This window comes from Apus apus, chromosome 8, assembly GCF_020740795.1.
Source record: "Apus apus isolate bApuApu2 chromosome 8, bApuApu2.pri.cur, whole genome shotgun sequence".
Classification (NCBI taxonomy): domain Eukaryota; kingdom Metazoa; phylum Chordata; class Aves; order Apodiformes; family Apodidae; genus Apus; species Apus apus.
In genome coordinates this window covers 3,252,842-3,275,669 of record NC_067289.1, presented here as the reverse complement: position 1 = coordinate 3,275,669, position 22,828 = coordinate 3,252,842, and the positions used below count along the sequence as shown (strand labels likewise).

General features: G+C 59.9%; 1 protein-coding gene across 2 annotated transcripts; it reads right to left on the bottom strand.

Moving 5' to 3' along the window:
• Positions 1-763: 763 nt before the first annotated feature.
• Positions 764-19,689, bottom strand: LOC127387969 (diacylglycerol kinase beta-like). Of its 2 annotated transcripts, none has more exons than XM_051626900.1 (24): positions 19,518-19,689; positions 17,689-17,765; positions 16,556-16,721; positions 15,558-15,803; positions 14,323-14,487; positions 13,893-13,942; positions 13,249-13,323; positions 13,010-13,129; positions 11,905-12,022; positions 11,635-11,723; positions 10,702-10,818; positions 10,510-10,608; positions 10,307-10,426; positions 10,148-10,221; positions 9,943-10,017; positions 9,763-9,848; positions 9,447-9,536; positions 8,585-8,745; positions 7,001-7,065; positions 6,275-6,365; positions 3,197-3,398; positions 1,648-1,768; positions 1,505-1,565; positions 764-963 (listed from the first exon to the last, which is right to left on the bottom strand). In XM_051626900.1, exons 1-24 carry the CDS (start codon positions 19,582-19,584, stop codon positions 865-867), a joined length of 2,634 nt encoding a protein of 877 aa, XP_051482860.1. In that variant the 5' UTR covers positions 19,585-19,689; the 3' UTR covers positions 764-864. The 2 variants fall into 2 exon arrangements, with proteins under 2 accessions (XP_051482860.1, XP_051482862.1); XM_051626902.1 differs by having other exon boundaries at positions 16,625-16,721.
• Between the last annotated feature and the right edge of the window lie 3,139 nt (positions 19,690-22,828).

Below are 22,828 nucleotides of genomic sequence, written 5' to 3'. Positions count from 1 at the left end.
TCCACGTGGAAGGAGGTGCTGTAGGGGACAACCAGCAGAGGGGGACGTGGCAGTCATGTCCGACCTGGGCTAAACAAAAGAAGGTGACCCCCAACATCCCCCCAAAGTTGGTAAATAAATACATAAATATGAACACAAAGCCCAGAGCTGGGGCACGGGGGAGCTCCCAGGCTTGGCAGCTCCCCCCAAAAAATCCCTTCTTTGCCATTTCCATGTCAAAACACAGTCTCTTCTTCTGTCCACCCCACGCTTGTCCCCACGGCCCAGGCACCATCTGTCCCCAGCCTGTCTCACACTTCTCAGCTCCTGGGGCCAGCAGCAAAGGTGACTTTTGCAGCTGCCTAAAACCCACCCCAGAAGCTCAAGGTGATGGCTGGGCCAAGATGGTTTCCTCTAGGCTAAGAAAATTCATAACTTCTCCAACGTGCAAGAGTTGGTGGACCAAGAAAGCCAGTGCAGCAAAACACTGAGTGTCCTTCAAGAGGATTAAAAATAAATAAGTGAAGCTGAGCGTTTTCTTGGGAGTCTGTTCATCTGCAGTTCTGCTGAGGAGGGTGGGGGGAGGGTGATTTAAATAAAGGGACAGGAAACCAAACAACCCCAGTCCCAGCACTGCTCTGGTGAACGTGCTCCCCTTGCCACCACCTGCCTTCCTCCACCGCTTCCATCCCAGCTGGAGAAGATGCTTGTGGTGGTTGGGAAGGAGCCTCCAAGACCTTCCCAGGGCAAATCATCCCTGCTGGGCTTCGTGGAGGCGGGGGGGGGGGGGGGGGGAGGTTTCTCTCCCCACTGCAGAGTAGGGATTTGGGGACACCCCTCTCCCCTCCAGCAGGTGGGTGTCCAGGACACCAGGTGCCTCCTTGCTTAGTCTCGAGTTCGGTTTCTCCTCTTCAGGAAAAAGAAGCTGCTCTTCTGGGGGGGCCCCAGCAGCATTGGCACTTGGCTTTTGTGTGTAATTTTGACCTAAAAAGAAGTGAAGAAGCCAGATCAGTAGGAGGTCCTGGGCTCTGAGCACACACCCCCCCCAGGCAGCCCTGAAGCTGGGAACCTCCAGGAGTGATCTGTGCAAGCTGGGAGCAGCTCAGCACCCAGCCCTGGGGCAAGGAGCCACTGCTCCCCGAGATGGGTTTTTTTAATGCTTTGCTGCACTGGAGAAACAGCTCTGGAATAACATCCAGGCTGGGCTGGGACAGGGAGAGGACTTCTCCTGCTGGCAAGCTGCTGGTCAGATGGTGGGGGGACCCCCACCTCAACCTTCCCAGGAAGGGATGTTGCTGCTCCCACACACCCAGCAAGGGAGGGGATTGTCCCTGTCCCCATGGCTCCCACCTTGGTGTGCCACGAATGCAGGGCTGGCGTGGGCATGGACAGAAGTCACGGGTGGCTAGGCTCTGTGACCACCCACCAGCTTCCTTCCAACTCCAGTGCCTTTGCCACGCTGCACGGGGAGCCAAGGCTCCCCGCTGTGCTGCCAGCCCCTGCCTGCCCCATTCCCAGGACTCACGGTGCAGGATGGCTGCATCCAGGGCTCCCCATCCACCTGCATGGGCAGCAGCTTGGATGTCCTGCAGGGCACAAAGGGACAGCACAAGGGTGACACAGGTGCCAGCCCTTGGGCTCCTCAGCTGGGGAGGGGGTGACAAATACCTGATGGTGACGGACGAACACTGGGCCAGTCTCTTCCCAGCACTCTTTAGCCCCGTGTAGATCTGCCCCATCTCCATTGCACCCTCCAGCCCCACCACCTCCAGGAGGTGGTCGCTGAGGTCTGCAAGAGAGAGGGGTCTGAGTTGGTCCCCCCCATCCCCAGGGATCCCCTACCTTCCACTGTCACCTGAAATGCTGGGGCCAGCACATGGGGGCTGCTGGCCATTCTAGAGGGCACTGGGGCTGGTGGCACTGTGGGCATGTGTCCCCATGTCCCCAGAGACCACCATGCTGGGCGTTTGCAGCATTGAGCAACACTGCTGTCCAAAACCTCTGGAGCAAAAATACTCCTGGTCTGAAAGAGTTCCCAGTCGTGCGGGGCTGCAAAGTGGCAGCCCAGGTCCCCACCGGTGCTTCCACTGCCTGTTTGCAGTGTTGTGTGAAACGGGGGCAGACACCCCACCTCCCCTGGGTGCCCTGGGGCACTGCAGCACCCCAGGAGCCAGGATGCCCAGTGGAACCCTCCCCAGGAAGGATCTGCTCAAACCCCAAGGGCATTGCCCCTTTTCCCAGCTCCTCCTGCTCTGCCAGCAAAGGTGACCAACACTCACCCCGCCTCTCATTCCCTTCAGGGTTCTCTTTCACCTTGGTGGGAACCCCCCCCAAGGAGAAGCCCTGCAAGTGGGGAGGCCAACCCAGCAGACCAACCTCACGGCCTCCACCACCCTTTGGAATGGGCCTTTGCTCTGCCCTTCTCCCTGCTGCCTGTTCCCAGGGGCTCACCTGGCAAAGGGGCTGCCAGGGACAGCCTGGGGTGGCTGGTGACACCGTGGCTGTTTTTCACCCCCGTACTGGGCTGCAGGAGGTGGAAAACACAAGCACTTTCCTGCTTTCTAATCCACCCCGCTCTGCTGGGGAACCCTGCCAGCACCTTGGGCTGCCTGTGCCCACAGGGATGGCTCCAGAGGCTGCAGCAGCAGCAGGGGTGAGGTGCCAGGCAGGGTGGGTACCCCGCTGTTCCCGAAACCCTGCAGCCAGGCTGCCACTCTGTGGAGGGAGGCTGCTTACAAATGCCAGCAGTGCCAGCTCTGCAGATCTGCTCCTGGCTCCTCCTCTGCAGCAGTGGGTGCCCAGCCCTTCAGTGGCTGCCTGCCAGCCCCGTGGGGTGCTAAGAGCCCCCCAGCCTCTTGCCTGAAGGTGACAGGTCCCACCTGGGCTCCCCTGAGCCATGACCCTGGAGGGTGCGTGGAGGGGCAGGGTACGGGAGCCACATCCTCTCTGGCCACCGTGGGCACCAGCCCTGAGAAACGTGGTGCTGGGCTGTACCCAGGTGGGCAGAACCACCCTCCATCACCACCTCAGACAGACAGCTCCCACCCCAAAAGACAACGAGCCAACATCAACCCCCCCCGGAGCTGCTGCTACAGCACCCCGTGCACGGAGCTGTGGCCAGAACCAGGGCTACCTGGCTCCCCCCCTGTGCCAACCCCACTGGCACCAGGCAACCCCCCCCAGAAAAACCCCAACACCCCAGGGCCCTGCTGCTCACCCTGCACACAGAACTTGAGCTCCTTGGCATCAGTGACCACGGTGGTGGGCATCTTCTCGGGGACTTTCTTGCCCAGCCGGTTGTAACCGCGCTGCTTCTTGGTCTCGCCCCAGAGGTTGGAGCCACCGTACATGCTGGGGATGTTGAGGACAGCAATGCCCTCCAGGGAGGTGTTGCTCAGGTCCAGCAGGGTCCCATCACACTGGTGGGCACACGGGCAGAGTCAGGGTGGGGGCAGATGGGGCCCTGGCACCCGCAGAGCCCGGCCTTTCCCCCCGCCTGCCACCGAAGGAGCAGGGTGCCCTGAGCACGGGGTGCTGCCAGGTGGTCCCCAGGGTGGTGTGGGTAGCCCCAGGGGGGCTGGAGGTGCAAACACCCCTGGCTTTGCTTTTCCATCACCTCCCCTTCCTCGTGCTGCTCTCCCCTCCATTTCTAGATGAATTTTACTGCACATCCAAGATGCAGCCTTCCAGTGCCTGAAGGGCCTTCAGGGAAGCTGGAGAGGGACTTTTGACAAAAGGACAAGGAGGGGGGACAGTTTTAAGCTGCACAGGGGGTAAATTTAGACCAGGCATTAGGAATAAATTCTTTTCTCTTTCAACTGGCCCAGGTTGCCCAGGGAAGCTGTGGCTGCCCCATCCCTGGCAGTGCTGAAGGGCAGGTTGGATGGGGCTTGGAGCAACCTGGGCTGGTGGGAGGTGTCCCTGCCCCTGCAGGGGGTTGGGACTGGATGATCTTGAAGGTCCCTTCACACCCAAACCAGTCTGTCATTCTACAGCAGTTTCAAAAAGTGAAGATCTCACAAGAAGGTATAAAACCTCAGCCTGGCTGGGTATTGCAACCCAAAATAGGATGCAGCACCACCTCATTCCTGTAGCAACCTCCATCCAAGCATCTCCAAGACATGCTTCCCCACCTCCCCATATTCAAACTGACCCCAAAGAATCAGAAGATATGGCTGCCCAGAAACTAACTCAAAACCAGTTTTTCTGCAAGTGCAATTTAGAAACTAGAAATGAGGCTGTAAGGAAGTGGTAGGAAAAGAGTCAGAGGAAAAAAGGTCACTTTTGGAGAAAAAAACACAAGTCAGCAACACAGAAGTGGTATCTTGGGCTTTGCTGTCACACAGCAGGACTGCCCCAGCTGAAAATTCCCTGTAAAAGGTAAAATATCTGTTGCCTGCAGCTTTTCCTCAGGTCTGGAAGCATCAGACATGGAAATGCATTTCTTAACTTTAGGTCTTCTCAGTCTCACACTGCCCAGATGATGCTGGATCCCCTTTCTGGACCCCTGGAGGAAGCAGCTGCTTCCCCATCCAAGCTGGATCTTCCTTTACACCTCTGCTCTCTACCTGCTGGGCTGCACTTCAGCCAATACTGGCACATGTTTTTCCTTGTCTTTTGGTGATGCCACGACATTCCTGTCCTCTCTACCTTTGCAGAGAGGAATGTGAAGGGCCCACTTTGGCTCCTGTTGTTCTCCTCCTCCAAAGACCTGGAGGTCTCAAGCTTATTTTCAATAGGCTGTGGGTAAGTGCTGAGGACACTGCCTGCAGGTATGTGCAGCTGGGGACACACACAAGAAAATCTCCCTATGTTCAGATCTGCCCTGCCTCCACTGATGCTCCAAGTTCTTATTTTTAGCCTGGTTTAGGCAGGAATCTTCTGGTTTGGGAGTGAAGAGCTGTCTCTCTGCGCCTTGTAAAAGGATGTAAACTCTTTCATTCTCAATCCATCTTAATGATTTGCAGGAAGAGACCAGACCCCTAATGCTCTGAGGAGCTCATCCTGAGGGCTCTGATTCCACATCCCCACACCTCCAGCCAAGCCCAGCATTGCCCTGGACCACGGGCACCTTTCCTGCCTGGGAGATGGTGGGTACCAACCCAGCCGTGGTGGGAGGGCAGCAAGTCTGGGCGGTGCGATTCCTGGGGATGCCATGGGAGCCCAATTCCTGTCCAGGGGTGGGCAGGAGGGGCAGGACCACAGGCACCCACCCACGCCTGCCCACATAGATCCACGCAGGGAGCCTTTTCTCCCTGCACAGCCCACCCCTGTGAGAGTGCCAGGCAGCTACAAAGGGCTCTTTGAGCCGGGGCAGCTGACGCCGCGTTGGCAGCGACGCTGGAAGTAGAAATTTGCAGCTGGGGGAAAAAAAACCAAAAAAAAGCAGCAAATTCATTTCCAGGAGCTGGAAGGGAACGAGTGCCAACTTCCAAAACAAAACTGCCATTTCTCTGCAAGGCTGACAGTTGCCTGGGAGCTGGAGGGAGGACAGGCTGCCGCTTTCAACTCCAGATCCCGTGGGATTAACGCCTTCCTGGCGCCGCGGGAGAAGGGGAGGGCACCTTGTGCCCACCTCCCGCAGCACTGCACCTGGGATGTTGGTGTGCTGTGGGACGAGGGGTGGAGATGCCTCCTGCTCCTTCCCACCTGCTCCTGAGGACACGGCTTTGGACTTCGGGAAGGGCTGAAACTCCCTGCCTAGAAACAAGCTGTGGAGCCTGCCGCCAACTCCCTGGCCTCTGCCTGCTCTTTGCCTGCCCACCACCAGCAGCCCAGTGTCCCCCAGCCTGCTCAGACCTGCACCAGTGACCATTTTTCTCCCCTCACCCTCAAGCCTGACTAATAAAAGGGTCATTTAAACCAGAAATGAGAGGAGGAAGTTTCCAGCAAAGCACGGCCCGAACCCCCCGGCACAAGGGGAGGAAGGACAGCACTCTTAGCAACCACGGGCCCCCCTCCCTGCCCCAATTAAAGGCTGTTTCCATGTCACCCAACCAGGGTTGGGAGCAGACACAGAGTTTACAGAGAGAATATTCCAGGCACGCTCTGGAATACAGCTGGAAAGGAGGGGAAAATACAGGGCTATTCTTCAGCCCACAGCTGGCTGGCTTTGCAGCAGTGGAAGAGGGGGTCCTGCCAGCCACCGCATCCTCCTGCTGCTCTGAGGGGTCAAAGCTGCTGCAGCCCCTTCTCCCCGAACAGCCAAAGCCCTGCCCGAGGGACCCACGGGTGACATCTCCCCAAAAGCCTTTGTGCCATGGTGGAAGTCAGGGAGCATCCCAGGGAAACTCACCTCCACCTCGACGTAGTCGTGCAGCTTCTTGCAGGTGGCTGCAAAGGTCTCTGATGTCCCAAATTCAAAGTACCAGAGCTTGTTCTTCATCCTGGGGCACAGAGGGGACTCAGAAGCAGTGTCTAGCCCCAGTCACCAGCAGGATGGGCTACCAGAGCCTTTCTGGAGCCGTTGTGATGGGACATGAGCCACTGATGGGGACAGAAGCCATCACAGGGAGGGACTGGCAGCCCCAGGGAGCCAGGCTGTGGGACAGGGGGTGGCTCAGGTGGACCTGGCTCTGACACCCCACAACAGGGGAGGAGCAGGGTGCTGGGTGCTCTCTTGGCATGGGACAGGGTGCCTCCACTGGCTCTCAGCTGGGCTGAGGGTGGGCTGTCATCTCTTGCCAGGGCTGCCAGGGATGAAGCACCCCATGGAGATGTGCCTCACCTCAGCACCCTGAGTGCCCTCCCTGCACCCTGCCAGGCAGCCACTGACATCCCTGGCTCCTCCCTGGCATCATGCTGGGCTTCAAGGGGGAGCTGAAATCTCAGAGCAGAGGTGGTTGTTTTGGTCCGTTTGGGGTTTTTCTAGCAGGTACTTCTCCACATGGGGACTGGGGGTGCAGGCCACGGCTCCTGCTGCTGTCAAAGCCATTTCCCTGCACCCGGAGCCCAGGAGGAGGAGTGAGCTGTGACCTGCTCCCTGCCCTGCCCTCACTGCCCACCCACACCCAGCCCTTACCTGCTGTTGAACTTCTCAGGGTGCTTCTCTCTCATGACGTGGAAGCGGTGGGCGATGGAGGCATCCTGCAGGGAGGAGGAGCAGAGAGAGCTCAGTGGGGCAGCAGGGACATGGAAACCCCACTCTGTGCCCCCCCCGCCCCGGGCACATGCCAGGATATGGGGGCTCAGCTCTTCCCCCTCACCCCTGACCCCCCCCATGGCTCAGGAGGCCCTGCTGAGGCACTGGAGGCACCCTCAGCCAGGCTGCTCCCAAAGCCTTGAACAGGCTCATTAAGCAAGACATAATTAGTCTGCTTGGCCTCCTTCCCTCATCACAGGGGCTCTGCGTGGAGCTGGTGCCAAGGGGAGGAGGAAGAGCTGCTGGTGGGGCTCTGGGGACACCCCAGGACCCTGCACCCCACGAGTTTCCCTGGCAGGGTGGCAGCTCTCCTGAAACTCATTGCAGCCTCTGCTACGTGGGGTGGGGAGTGTTTAAGCCCAACTCAGAAGCTGTCACCAAATGCCACCTGCAGTGGCTTCCCTTGGCACTAGCAGGAACTGATGTGAGATTAGGAGCATCCTGCAGCTTCTGGGTGGCTGACCCATGCTGTGGTGGTGCCGCCCGGGCACCCATGGCCAGGGATAAAAATGCTGCAGGCCCCCCAGGAAGAGAAGTGCTTCCCATTTTGCTGTATCCCCAAAGCCCTGCTGCTCCTGGGATTGACCTCTGGCACTGGGGAAAGCCCCTGTGGCACAGGGCTACCACCCTGCCCGGGCTCCCTAACCTCCTTGGGTTAGGAAAACGTGGGGAAGGCAGGTCTGAGCACCAAAGCAGGGATGTGCTGATGGGCACCACCTCAGCAAAGGCTTCAGGTGGGGTGTCCAGCAGATCTTGACCTGTTCCTGTTACCCCAAGCTTCCCTGAACCCTGTTGAAGCTCCTCGCACACTCGCAACATTCCCAGCTGGGAGCAGAGGGATTCCATGCCTGTTTATATATGTAAGTGCTGCCACAACAAATGACAATAAAACCAGAAGAAACAACAGCAGGAGATGCAGGGAGGTTAGGAACGTGAGCAAGGAAGAGCAACGGGAGAGATTCCCTGGCTTGGGAGAGTTAAGCTCAAATGTGGAGTTTCACCAAACTCTTGGAAAGACTTTTGTGTGCTCTGAGGAACATCACCAGGAACCAGCCCCTGCTCCCAGGAATAAACTCGGGGATGGCTTGGAAGGGGCCAAGGGTGACTCCAGGAAGAGACAGGGAGGGAAGAGGGGGCTGCTGGCATCCCTAGGGTGCACCCACTGGGCTGGATCACTGCAGCAGCTTCATGGCAGCCAAGGCATTTCCCTCTGGCTGAGCTGGAAATGCCCCAGGAATCCCTTGCTCTGGGTGGGTTGTGGCCGTGCTGGGGACCCCAGTGAGAGCTCCCCTGCTCCTCTGGAGCTCTTCTCTCCACTTTGCTGTGGCTGGGTGGCTCTGGTGGGCACGGCCCAGGCTGGGTGGCAACGATCAGCCCTGCAGTGGGCTGCTCTCTCGGGCTCAAACCCATGTGGAGGGTGCTCTGGGCTGCCCTCAAGACCCACCCCTGCCTTGGGGCACTCACCACCCCGATGGAGAAGTAGTTATTGATGATGGTAGATGGAACAGGGTCTCCGTTGGTCTCCCTGTCGCTGGGAATGACGTCGATCTGCCAGCGGTCCAGCATCACCTCCGTGCTGTGCTCAATGTCCTTCAGGACTTTCATCAGGTTGCCTCCTTCGTAGCCTGCAAGGGAAAGAAGGTTAGACTTGATGATCTTCAAGGTCTTTTCCAACCAAAATCACAGAAACACAGAATGGTTGGGGTCAGAAGGGACCCCTGGAGATCAGAGAGTCCAACCCCCCCCCTGCTAAAGCAGGATCCCCAGGGCAGGTCGCTCAGAAAGGCATCCAGGCAGGTCTGGAAAGTCTCCAGAGAAGGAGACTCCACAGCCTCTCTGGGCAGCCTGTCCCAGGGCTCCGTCAGCCTCACAGGAAAGAAGTTTTTTCCTCACGTTGAGCTGGAACTTCCTGGGCTCCAGTTTTCATCCATTGCCCCTTGTGAGCGTCGGAGGAGAATGAATGATGCCAAAGGGGAGCACAGACACGTTGTGTGGGGCAAGAGGTAGTCGAGTGCTGACCCCCAGGGGAGCCTGGGGCTGCTGCTGGGGCACAAGTGGGATGCCCAGCCAGAGATTCCAGCTAATGACATGTCTCTCCCAGATAAAAAGGCCTGTTGGGCAGGACCCAGCTGAGGGGGGGTTTGGAAAGCAGGGGCTGTTTTCCTTGGAAGGGGTTAGAGCCACCATCAGGAGGCACCAGGGCTGAGATGCAGCCCTGAGCCTTGTCCCAAGAGCCCACCCTCCTCCAGAATGGCACCCAGCCAGCTGTAGCAGCTGGTCCCTGAGGGCTGGCTAACCCCCCCAGGCAATGCTTGCCCAGCCTCACCTCCTCCCCAGCGCAGGCAGCGGGCCAGGTCATTGCCAGTTCCCAGGGGCAGGACGGCCACGGGCGGGTGCTTCACCAGGTTTGCCTTGTCTGTAATGTGGGGAGGGGGGGGAGAAGAGACATTTTGGGGGCTGAGAGGGCTTCTTCCCTGCTCCTCTCTGTGGCCCTGCTTGGCCCTGGGGCTGTGCTGTTGGGCAGGACCCCCGTGGTGATTCCCCTTCCTCTTGCCAGGGGAATTTTGGGGCCCCAGAGCAGATTGCCAGGGAGGTGGGTCAAGGCTTGCCAAGGATGCTCTGCAAGGAGCACAGCTGCTCACCTATGCAGTCCAGGATCCAGCCCACTGTGCCATCCCCTCCACAGGCCAGGACACGGAAATCCGGAGTGTCCCGAAAGAAGCTCAGCCTGGAGAAAGCCAAGAGAGATCAAGGGGTGTTGGGGGGGGGGGAGGAGGGGGCTGGAGGGAAAGGGCAGAGGATCAGCTGCAGCATCTCCCTACCCTGGGGCAGGCCCACCACGATCCAGGTTGTAGACTTGGCGTGGGTTGAGCAGGTAGTGGAATTTCCGGAGGACCCTGGGGAAAGGGAGGAGTGAGGGGGCACTGGAGGGGAGATTTTCCCTCCAGGAGAGGTGCTGATGCAGCCAGAGGGACCAGCAGCCCCTGGGCCCAGGAGAATGCTGCCCCCGGGCAGAACCCCACCTACCTCTCCCCTTGCCTTCCTCCACTCTTGGGGTTCACAAGCACCAGGAGGGGGTGAGTCCCGGGCCTGGGGCTGATCTGGAGAGCAGAAAGTGCAGCTGTGAGTGCCTGGCTGCTGTGCACCTGTGACGGAGCCCACCAGCAGCCCAGGTCAGGACCCTACCTGCAGGCATTGCCCATCCACCGTGGTGGAGTTGAATTTGAAAGCCTGGTTGTCCTCAGGGCTGGGGCTGGTGCTGGCAGGGGAGTCACTCTCTGATCTGCGGCAGTGGGACTGCCTGTCCTTTGGGAACAGAGGCGTGGGGGTGCACGGTGCTGCCTGGCAGGGTCCCTGCCCCCTGGCAACGGGGAGGGGGGAGAACTTACCAGGACAACGGGGCAGATGTAGGAAGGCAGCAGGATGTGGTCCCGCAACGGGCCCCCGTCGCACTCCGGCTTCACGTGGGAGGCACATTTGTTGTGGAGCTGGAGGGGATGGGAAGAAAGGGACGTCAGGCAGGGGACACGGAGCCATCAGCTGTTTGTGAGCCTCTGCTCCCCCAGAGCCCCGGTACTCACGGTGACTTGGCACCAGACACAGTGCAGGCCAGTGATGCCCTGGTAGCACTTGATGCTCTTGTGGCATCTGTCACACTTGATGGGGGAGTTGCCCTCGATCCAGGTGTGCTGCATCACCTGGATGGCACAGGAGGGAAGGGGGGGGCATTGCAGGCACAGCACCCACAGACCCACCCACGTCCCTTCCCCACTAAGGGCTGCTGCTGTGATTTCAGAGGGTGGTCTGTCAGGATGCTGAGTGATCCAAACCAGCCCCTTGCGGGGCCACCTTCCCTCCCTGCTGCTCCATGCAGCACCCTGGAGACACTGAGGTCCCCACCCAGAGCAATGGCAAACCTTGGGGTGGGTGGGGGTCCTGTGGGGGTGCCCAGGGGCTGGCAGTGGGGTCAAGGAAGGGCAGGGAGGGAAGGTCAGAGGAGCAGAGGAGCTGTCACTGGGCTCCTCAGTGCAGCCACAGCCTCCAACCCACCCAGAGCAAGGGATTCCTGGGGCATTTCCAGCTCAGCCAGAGGGAAATGCCTTGGCTGCCATGAAGCTGCTGCAGTGACCCCGCCCAGTGGGTGCACCCTAGGGATGCCAGAAGCCCCCTCTTCCCTCCCTGTCTCTTCCTAGAGTCACCCTTAGCCCCTTCCAAGCCACCCCTGAGTTAATTCCCAGGAGCAGGGGCTGGTTCCTGGTGACATTCCTCAGAGCACACAGAAGTCTTTCCAAGAGTTTGGTGAAACTCCACATTTGAGCTTAACTCTCCCAAGCCTGCCAGGCTCTGGGTGCTGGGAAAAGCCTGCGAGCTGCTGCCCGGGCAAATCCCACTGGAAAAAAGCCCCGGTGGACCAGGGCAGGAGATGGAGGGACCAGCTGCTGCCGACGGTGCTGCCTCCAGGAGGGCTCCGTGGGAGATGCAGCAGCTCAGAAACACACGGGCTGCCTACTCACACTGGCGTTTCTCTTGGATTTCACGTAGGTGCTGATGCAGGAGGCAATGTCCTTGGACACACACCTCTCATGGACCGTGTACTTGCAGACTGGCGGGAGAGGAGAAGGTGGTGAGTAGCACCCCTAGCCATGGGTGCTGCCCCTTCCCTGCTCACCCTGCAGCACCCACAGGGCTCAGCACCAAGAGAGGGGCAGGGTTCCCTCAACCGAGGGGTGGGAGCCACGGGTTTGGGGGTGTGAGAGTCTGGCAGGGAAGGGCCCCCAACTCACAGGAGCAGCAGAGGCCCTGCTTGCGGACGCCCAGCAGCATGGTGCGGCAGAAGTTGCAGTAGGCAGGTTTCTTGAAGTGCTTCAGCCTCCAGGCATGTTGCCCGTCATCCTTCACGTTCTGCAGGGCAGGATGGTCGGGGGGGGGGGTGATTCCCCCCCCAGTCCACTCAGCCCACCCTTTCCACCAGCTTTTCATCCCTCCAAAACCCTCAGCATGTCTGCGGCAGTTTGATCCCAGCAGGATCACGGGCTCCCCCTGCCCCTCTTCTCCCCAGTGTCCCTAAAGCATCCCTGCCACTGCACACCCCCCCAGTCCCCAGGGACATCCAGCTCCTGGCACTTCTGACACGAAGCTCTGGCTCCTTACAGCCCCTGAGCACAGCCTGGCCACGGGGCTGCTCTGCTGGTGGCTGAGGTGACTCCACACCTGAGGCCACCACCACCACAGGGTGACCAAAGCAAGCCTCTTACATCTGGATCCAGGCACGAGTGCTTTGGAAGGGCAGCTTCAATTTCCCCATTTTCCTCAATCTTCCTGCCAGAGCACCTGCCCTCCCTCCCTGCCTGGGATGCAAACACCAGAATGGGCACCAGGGAGCAAAAAACCCAGATTTTTCTCTCCAGAGCTGATGACCAGGGATGCTCCTCGATGAAATGAAGCCGGAAAGATGAAAAAACAGCACGAAGAGGGGGTCCCAACCACCCCACCTCTACTCTTTGAAGCTCACCCCAGGAGAAGTGCTGGCATTTTAGGTGCTTATTTAATGTTTTGATTAAATACTAATGGCACCAGAGCACCCTGCTCTCCCAAGGAGCCAGCCCAGCCTGCTCGGGCACAGCAGCTGGCAATGGTGGCAGCTCCAAACTGAGCCTGAAAAGATCTGGGAGGTGAAGGCTGGTCAGCAAAGCAGGGTGGGGGGCTGCAGGGGCCGGAGTGGGGGGCTGTGCAGAGCCAGAGGGGAGCACAGCACCTTGCCCGGGGGGTTAGGGTGCCCTCCCGTGGTCCCTGCTCACCCTCCATCCCACCTCTCCTCTCCGGGCTTTCCTGTGGGAAGAGGCAGGGAAGCTGGAAGCAGCAGAAGCAGGTCCCGAGGTGGGCACTCACCGTCTCCATCCCCAGCAGCACCAGCAAGGGGATAGTGGTCATGCCACCCCGGATCCACTCCTCCAGGGTCACGGTCCCATCGTGGTCGTAGTCGATCTCCTCCATCATCGCCTTCAGGATCTGGAGGAGGGAGGGAGGCACAGGGACACGGCGATGCTGCCCGGGCACCCCAGCTGCCAGCAACATCCAAGGGCCCCTGGGGTGTCCCCCCAGGACCTCCCCCCAGCCCCGACACTCACGGGTTTCAGCTCGGTGGAGTCCCACTCCAGGTACTCAGCCACGTGCACCATCTGGTTGATGATACGATCCAGCTCCTGGGCACAAAAAGGTGCCCAGAGCTTAGGGAGAGGTCCAGGCACCAGCAGCGTGTCCAGCCCCCCAGCCAGGGATGTACTAAGCCTACATCCCAATATTCCCAAGGCTGCTGCAGGTCCCCACCCACACAGGGGGCCAGGGACACCCCACTCCTCAGTGGGTGCTGCTTTCTCCTCTGAAAATCTGCCAGAAAATCAGCACTGGGTTTTTCCCTTGGAAGACCTACTCTGATCAAATATTTAGGGTTTTTTTTTTATTATTATTTACAACAGCTTTCAAAGGAGGTACACAAAAGGACACAGCGAGAACATCCCTGGGGATGGGGTGGTTGTGCACCATTTTCCCTTTTCTGGAATGATACCCCATGCAGAGCTACAGCTTCTGGTGGGTGGATTTCCTGGAGCTGCTGCTGGGTGCATCCCCCAGCCCCTCAGTCCGTCCCCACAGCAAATGCTGCTGCCTTGCCCTCCCCCACCTCTCTGGGGGGGAGAGCAGACATCCCAGTACAGCCCTGTGTATCTCCAGTCCCCCAAATGGCCCTGGGTTCCTCTCCCAAGGGAACGCTTACCGAGCTGTCCAGGAGGCCGTTCCCATCGGTGTCGTAGAGGCGAAACATAACTGGAGGGGGAAGAGAAACCAGTAACAGCCCAGCCCTGGGGCACGGTGGGCAGCTGGTGCCCAGTGCCAGGCTGCTGGAGCTCCAGGATGGGAGCAGTGCTGCACCAGCTTGGCCTGGACCTGGGCTGTGGGGTGTCAGTGCCAAGCCACAGTCCCCCCCCAGCTGCCCCTCTGCTGGACGTGGGTGCCAGCAGGCAGGAGCAGAGGAGCAATGCTGAGCAGTTTCCCCAGTGTTTCAGCATTAAAAAGTGATCAGGAGTGCCCAGCTTTGAATCCCAGATTGGGTGACACCCCCAGCACCCCTCAGGCAGTGCCTCCCACCACCAGTCCCACCTCTGTGCAGTGTGCCCGGTAGCCCATGGCCCCAGGATCCCACTTACACTCCAGCTTGTCCTCTGCCCGTCCCCTCTCCAGCAGGGACAGGTAGCAGACAATGTCCTTCAGGTGGACCACCTGAGCCAAGGGGGCAGGGGGCAGTGGTGGGGCAGCCTTCTGGGAACTCTTCCTCAGGCTGAAGGGCAACCTCTTCTCCACACTCCTCGTGCCTGCAAGCAGGGACAGGGGGGATAAGGGCCACAGGCACAGAGCTGGCCAGTTGGGCCAGAAGCTATCCCAGCTGGGACATGGGGCTGGCAGGATGTGAACTGTGGGGCAGGGACCCATTCAGGGTGGGCAAGGCCTGGAAGATGTGAGGCTGGGTGCCACTGCAGGAGCAGGGCGGGCATACAAAGGGGACCTGGGGCTGGGAGCCATGGCAGGGCTGGGCACACAAAGAGGACACGGGGCTGGGAGCCATGGCAGGGCTGGGCACACAAAGAGGACACGGGGCTGGGAGCCATGGCAGGGCTGGGCACACAGAGGGGACCTGGGGCTGGGAGCCATGGCAGGGCTGGGCACACAAAGGGGACCTGGGGCTGGGAGCCATGGCAGGGCTGGGCACACAGAGGGGACACGGGGCTGGGAGCCATGGCAGGGCTGGGCACACAAAGGGGACCTGGGGCTGGGAGCCATGGCAGGGCTGGGCACACAAAGGGGACCTGGGGCTGGGAGCCATGGCAGGGCTGGGCACACAGAGGGGACCTGGGGCTGGGAGCCATGGCAGGGCTGGGCACACAAAGGGGACCTGGGGCTGGGAGCCATGGCAGGGCTGGGCACACAGAGGGGACCTGGGGCTGGGAGCCATGGCAGGGCGCCGGGACAGCCCCCGCCGGGGCAGACTTGGGCAGATGGCTGCTCCTGGCAAGAAGGACCCTTTCCCAGCGCTCCCCTCAGCCCGGCTGGCAGGAGCTGGGCTGGAGCAGCCCTGCCTCAGCCCTCCCATCCCTCCTTGCCGGGACCTGCTGCCGGGGAATGAAGACCTTGCCCGGCAGGGGGGATGGATGCGGGACGGGATCAGCAGCTCCAGTTTGCACAGTCAAGGTGTCAAGACGCCGGTTACCCCGGGGTTTGGAAGGTCACCCACGCTGCCCTGGGGACCTGAGCAGCAGCACTGCCAGGGCCAGGAGCTGCTCCCTTGTTTGGGAAAGCTGGGAGGGATCGTCACTGTCCTTGTGACAGTGTCCTTGTGTCCTTGTGTCCTTGTCCACCACTCCCAGGGAGCCTCGGCCAAGCTCACCTGGTGACTGAGGGCTGAGCAGGGACCCGGAGGAGATCTTGGAAGAGCCCGAGGAGTTGTGAGCTGAAGGGGTGCCAGTGGTGGACTTCTGGGAGGATGACCTGGACCAGCTGGGAGAGGGGTTGGGGGCCGAGGCGGAGGCCGGGGTGAGGGACGCCCGGGGTGGCTCAGCAGCGTTGCTGGGGCAGCTCTTGGCCTCAGAAGTGTGTCTTCCCAGGGCACTCCGGAGCATTTTCCCATTGATCCCTGCAAAGCAGACAGATGCTGGTGGTGACCCCGGGGGTGCCTGGGCCCAGCAAACCCCTTCCTCCATGAACCCTGCCAGGGAGCTGGCTGCTCACGCTTTGCTGGCCCGAAAGCAGGCGGGTCTCTCAGTCCCAGGGCTCTCCGAGGGGCATCATGGAAAGCCCCTCACCCTCCTGCCTGGCCCAGAGGCTCCCAGCAGTGCTCCCATCCCTGGATACTGGCCACCATGGTGCTCAGGGAGGACATGGTCCCCCTGCCACCAAGCAGAGCTGCTCTCGAGTCCCACCACAGCAGCCGAGTGCCCAGGAAGGGTTCTCCCTGATCCTCTGCAGCTCAGGGTTCTTTCAGCAGAAGTTGCCAAGCACTTCAGATCCACCCGGGCAGGGGCTGGGGGAGGCAGATACTGGGTGCCTGGCACACATCCCCTGTTCTGAACGCAGCCATGCACTCGGTGGCCACCCACACTGGTACCCATGACAGGGGCAACAGGCCACCTCAGTCTGGGTGGAGATGCCAGCACCGAGTGACTTGGGCCCTAAGCAGACAGAGGAAAGGCAGGAATCAGTGCAACCAGGTAAATCCCTCTCCTCCCTGCAGCACCACAGGGTCCTTGGGAGCCTGCCTGTGGGATGGGACAGAGCTGAGCTGTGTCCTGGTCCCAGCGCCACCCCACAGCCTTTGTCCCCCGTGGTGCAGTGCTGGAGCAAGCCCAGGTGCCACCAAGCCGGGCAGCAGGGGCAGGGCTGGCTCACCAAGGGTGCTGAGCTGAGAGATGCCGTGGCTCTGGTGCTGGGTCTCCGGGGAGGCCTGGCAAATCTTACGCTTGAAGGAGGTGAAGAGGTGTTGGCAAAGCTCCTCGGGCACATCTGCCTCCAGGTAGGTCTTCATGAAGAGACGAAAGCCCTCGTAGTCAATGGGCTGGGGAGGGGGACAGAGGAGGCTGCTGGAGGTGCCCAGGCACACTGGGAGGATGCAGAGCTGCCAGCAGGGAGGGCTCTGTGCCTTGGGACCCCCTCACCGGCCACGTCAGCTGCAGAGCCCTCCTCAAAACTCCCCAAATGCAGACGTTCTGGCACGGCCAAAGGAGGCAGGGGGTGTTGGAGGCAGAGGGGTGTGATGAGCAGTGCTCTGAAAGCCTCCCACTTCCCCTCCAGGGTAGGGCATGGAGCAGCAGAACCCTCCAGCCCACCCACAGGCCCTGGGGACTACCTTCCTCTTGAGGTCTCCTGCCTCCTCCTTCCCCACTGGGCATTGCATCAGGATGTTGCCTTCCTGAGGGTTTTTGTGGTGCCAGCTGGAGCAAGGGTCCTGTGGTGCCCTTGAATAGCAGGGTAGTTTTGCTGCCCCTCCTCACCACATTCAGCCCACTGACTTCTGCATTTCACCTGGTTTCTAGTGATTATGGCCCCCAGGAAAGGCTGTGTCCTGCTGGCACACTAACAGGTCCCTCTTGAAAGCACCACTTGGAAAAAATAACCCCAACCTTCCCCAGGCAAGATGGAGAAGGGACAGGACCTTCCCCTGCCCCACGCTGGCAACAACAAAATCATTTGCTTTGGGAAGAGAGAGTAAATCCTTCCTGGCTTCTGCCTGGCAAGGAGATCCCTGAATGTGCTCTCAGTGGGGCAGGACACAGCTGTGGGGTCCCAGCAGCACTGGTGGGATGGCCACACAGTAAGGTCTGGTCCCTGGGATGGCCTGGGGCTGAGAAAAGATGCTTCCCATCTGTGGAAGCATCTTTCCCAGCCCTGGGAATGCAGACATGGGGAGAGGCAAGGGATGGACAGACAGACAGAGATGCTTTCTCCTGGCTGCTTTTAGCTGTGGGAGCTGGGCTGGGGGAGCCAGCAGGGGGCCTGGGAGGCTGGAGGGGACAGGGCCATACCTGCTCGGGGTTGTACTTGGAGAGGACACCATCCCCATGGAACTCCTCCAGGACATCCTTGAGCTTCTTGGTGGAGTCTGAGGAGACAAAAGCATCAGACTGAGTACAGAACCCTTTGCTGTTAGACCACCAGCAGGGTACTGGAGATGAGTTTATCTGCTAGATACCCAGTTTCTGGTGCCCTCCATGCCTGGGATCACCCCTGCCCTGCTCTCCTGGCTGGGCATCCTCAGGGTTGGAGGGACATCAGTCCTTCAAAAATTGACAACTAAAAGAATCCTGGGAAAAAAATACTATCAAGGGGAAGGAACATTAATGCTTCATGTTCAGATGCAGATCTCTGAGCACGTCCATTTAAAAGACTCTCAGACACACCAGCCCTGTAAAACTGCTGTGGAATCCTCCCTCCAAGCTGAGGGTTGTGCTGGCTCCTGCTCCCCTCAGCCCTCTGCTGGGGATGGAGCTCAGGAGCAGATGTCCAGGATGCCTGGGGCAGGGCTGGGGGTTGCAGAGCACAACTGGGGGCCAGTGTGTGTGCTTGAGGAGGGGGCTCCTGGCCCCAGGGCTTGGGAGGACTCATGGGAGGGCCCCCCCAGCCCTGCTCCCCAGCCCAGTTCCAGGCCACCCTCCTGGGGAGGAGGCAGCTGCCCACACTGCAGCCTTGCTCCCCACACTTTCGGCAAGGAAATGAAGAGACTGTGAGTGTTCTGAGCTCAGCCTTGCAGATGGTGTTTCATGGTCTGTGATTTGAGAAAGCAGAGCCCGTTCTCCAGAGAGGCAGGACGAGATGCAGGCAGGGATGCTGCACACACCCCCCTGCCCACACCCTGCCTGCCCCTCCTGGGCTGTCTGGCAGGCAGGCAGGGGGCTGGGGGAAGCTGGCACTGGGCTGTTTGGCTGGGGAGATGGTGCCCCCCCTTCACTGCCAGCCCTGACCTGCTTCACCTTGCCCTTACACCCTGCAGCAGCCCCAAGGACAGCCCCGGGGGCACTCATGGGGTGCCCTTTGCCTTCCAGTCCTCTCCCAGGCAGCCGCAGGAGCCTGCTCACCCCCAGCCTGTGCTGCCCCTGCAAAATGACGTCCCTGAGATTTTAAACCCCTTTCTCCCTTTGCCCTGTGGTCCTCCCTGGCCTTTCCTGCCCCCCCCTGCCCTGCTCTCAGCACCTCTCTGGGCTGCACCACCTCTTCCTTGCCCGCTGCAGTGGGCAACCTGCAGGCAGGACCTCCAGGACCTGGTTGCAGAGCCCTGGGCTGTGTCCCAGCTCCCTCCCCAGCCACTTGGCAGCCCCAGGACCTGCCTGCCCTGTCTCCAACCTCCTCACCTCGGCAGAAGCTGCAGGGGAAGGTCGCTGTGCAAAAAGCACTGGGTACAGTTAGAGCGGCAGGGCTGGCAGCTCCAGGGGAGCTGTGGAGCAGCTCGGGAGGAGCCAGCCTGCTCTCCTTGCCACCGTTTTGCTTCCCTTGCCAACGTGGGAACTGACCACTCCCGGAGGGACTGAGCCGTGCTCCCCTGTGCAGCCCCCAGAGCAACGAGGAGCTCCTGCTAGATCCTCCAGGGGCACAAGGACTCCTTGGCCAAGCCCCAGCAGCCAGTTGTCCTGCTTTGAGCCAGGATGAAGCCAGTTTTTCTTTTGCTGATCAGCGAAATTAAAACTGGCATCATCCTGGCTCAAACCAGGACACCAGTGCTGGGGGTCGGGGACCTTCCCAGCCTCCCCACCCCAAGCCTAAGAAGTCATCTAGCTCTCCAGGAGGACACCAAGGACGTGCAGGTGTGGCACAGATCTCCCTGTCCCGGAGGGGCACACGGGGGGTGCAGGGTACTCACAGTCGGTGTACTGCTGGAGCTGGGCAAACTCGGTGGGGCTGAGCGAGATCCAGCCTCCATCACTCATCTTCAGGTGGTGGGCCCCAAAGCAGGGGCCACCAGGAGCTCCCGGGCTGGCCGTGCCGGGCTCGGCGCTGCAGCTCCCGGCTGGTCACTTGGTCACATCGGCACCACGAGGGGCACGGGAGGCTCTTGGCCTGCTGGCACCATCCTGGGCAGCAAACCCCAGAGCTTCAGAGCACCCGGGCAGCACCTTCCTGGGAGAGAAAGACAGGAGGAGGTCAGGGCTGGCCTACCCACACAGGCTGGCTCCTTTCTGCACAGGCTGCCCGGCTGTGGACCTCAGGAGAGTTGCCTGTGGCAGTGGTTGGTCCCTAAGGCTGGCACAGGGGGTGCTGGAGCTTGGAAAGAGGGTGCAAGGGTGCTTTCCTAGCCAGGGAGGGCCCCAGCTGCTGCTGAGGGGGACCCCTACTCCAGGCATCCCGTGGGAATGGAGAGGAGTGTGCCAGCAGAAAGAGGGTAAAGTGGAAGGAGAAGCCCAGAACACTTCACCGTGTCACCATCCCTGGGGATCAGTGTCCCCTGGGGAGCCCTCACCCTGGAGCTGGTGCAGTGCCACCACAAGGACCAGCAGCTGGAGGATGCAGCTCAACAGAGACAAGGAAATGCCAGGAGCAGGGAAGGGAGCTTCTCACCCTATTTACCCCCCAGCATTTTCCAGGGGAACCCAGCATGACAGGAGCAGAAGGAAGGACACAATTAATTAAAGAAGACAGTGCCTGGAAGCCAAAGGTTCTGAACGAGTGGAAACTCCCAGCTTGCTCCTTTATCTCTGAAGCTGGTGGTGACCTTCAGCTGACCCTGATGCTGAGAATTATTGTAAATTAAAATCTACGTTCAGAATGGGGTGAGAGGAAACCTGCTGGGGCTGGGAAAGCCTGCACCACAGAGGAAATGTCAGAAGGTCTCCTCCAATCAAGCAAACCTCTCCAGCCCTTCCATTTGCAAGGCTTCAAATTCGATGAGCTTCTTAACAGGATCAGTCATGGGGGGGGAGGGAAGTGCAGCACCCCGAGGAGGGGAGTGTTCATCAAAGAGCAGGTGAGAACAATTTGATCTCAATTTTAGCACCATCTGTCTCCCTGCTAAACCTTGGCTCCCTGTTCCCACCAGCCAGAGCTGAAGGGCTGGAGCAAGCAGAGCCCTTGGTGAGATGGGAAGGGTTGTGTGACCTGGGGTGATGCCCAGGGAACACCCCCACCCCTGATGGCTGGCTGGGCTGCCCACGGTGCCTTTGCATTCACGGGAAAAGGTGTTTAATTAAGGAGAGCCAGTCATTTTTTGGGGGGAGCTGCCAGGTCCCACCTCTCCCAGCACCCCGACCAGTGCTCCTCAGGCACAGCTGCACACAGGGTGCAGCAGGGCCAGGCACCTAACTCCTCATCCTCAGGATTTCCCTACACAGCCATCTCTGGGATAGACCTTCTCCTTCACCCCAGCCACCTACAGCAGTCCCAGTGCTGGCAAGGAGATGTGAGGTGAGCCCCTCCGAGGGCTTCTGGGGTACAACCAGGGGAGCATTGCTGCTCAGTCCCCAGCAAAACCAGCTTCCCTTACCAACCAGGATCATTTGGGCTCTAACTCCAGCCAGTGTCAATGTGCCAGGGCCAAGCCCTGTGCTGGGGCAGGGGGCAGTGCCACCCCCTCCTCGGGGCTGCACGCAGGATGGTGTCCCCTGAGCAAGCAGCACAGGGCTGAGCACCCACCGGCGCTGCCAGGTGGCAGCCAAGGGCTTTTCCAGCTGCAGGGAGCGACGGCACATCTGGAGAGAAGTTCACCGAAAGCCCCCGGGGGAGGCACCTTTGCTGGAGTTAAAAGCCAGGGCTGTGCTTAATTAATCCTGCTCAGCTGGATCCTCCTGGAGCTGCACGCCCCGTTTCACAGCTGGGAAGCTCCTCCAGCCCCTGCAGCCAGGGGGGGAATTGCAAATCTTGCCAGCTGTGAAGCCATGTCCTGCTGGGGATGCTGCTGCCCGGGGATGCTCTACTTAGGGCTGCTTGTCCAAAATAGCTCCTGCCCCTTTCCCCCGTGGCTCTCCCTTCCCTCTGCCCCAGGGAGCACAGCTGCTGGGGCTCTTGTCCTTGGCCATCCTGTCCTGTGGCCTGGGACTTCTTGGCTGCAGCTCATCATGACTCCAAGGCTGCTGGGACCTGAGCTGGCAGGGGCTTATGGAACCCCCACCACCACCCGAGATGCTGCTTTCTGCTCCTACCCAGGGTGGCAGGGGGACAACTGCCTCAAGGCTGAGGGTGGTGTTGTCACCTGCCTGCACTGCTCTGGGGACAACACACAACCCCACAGGAAATGTCACCTCCCCACCCTTGCCAGAGCCCTGACAGCCCCATGGCAACTCATCCCCAGCCTGTGGCTGTCCCAGCTCATGCTGGCAGCACTTCATCCCCGAGCCACCAACTGGGGACAGGAAGAACACGACAGTTCTAGGGCTGGGGAAAAAAAAACCAAACACCCAGTGTCTTCACACACTGGCATCAGTTTTCTGGGGACTTTCCATCTCGGGGAAAGGATAAGCAGGAATATGGTGTTTGCAGCTTTCCAGTGTGAAGGGTTTGTCCACAAGGTACCTCTGAGGCTGGTCCAGAAGAGCTCAGACTGTAAGGAACCCTCCAGAGGTGCACACAGACTTTCTGTCTCCTGCCAACGGAGCTGTTTGGTTTTTGGTAGGACCAGAACCTATTTTTTTTTTTAATCCTAAATGTCTACAAGGAGTGGTAGAGAAAGCAGAGCTAGCTCAGCCTGCAGACGAGAAGGTGAAGGAGGAGGGGGGAACATGGCTTGGCTCCAGCTGCCTGAAGGAGTTGGGGTGCCCTGAGCCCTCCTGCAACCGACGGCTGCAAAAATATCCCCGGCTTCTTTGAGCAGCGGGAGACGGGACAGCACCAAGCAAGAGAAGGAAGGCAAAGCAGAGCTAATCTGGCCATCCCAAGGGGCTTTCCCCCAGCAATTGCTGGAATAACAAATGCCACTTCTGGCACGTCAGCCTTGGATTTCACGAAGGGCAGGAAAAAGCCTCCTTAGGAATCCAGCTGCTGCTCATTTGGCCGCCCTCTGAATTGTCAGTGGCAAATTATGTTCTATTAAATCGAATTTGCCTCTCTCTAAAAATAGCTCCCCTACTAGTGTTACAAATAACGCCAGATTGCCCTGCCTGAAGGCTCTGACGGGGAAGGTGGCCCCTTCTCTCCTCCTCAGCCTGTGCCCACCAGCAGCGTGTGTGGGCTTGGCTGTTCTGC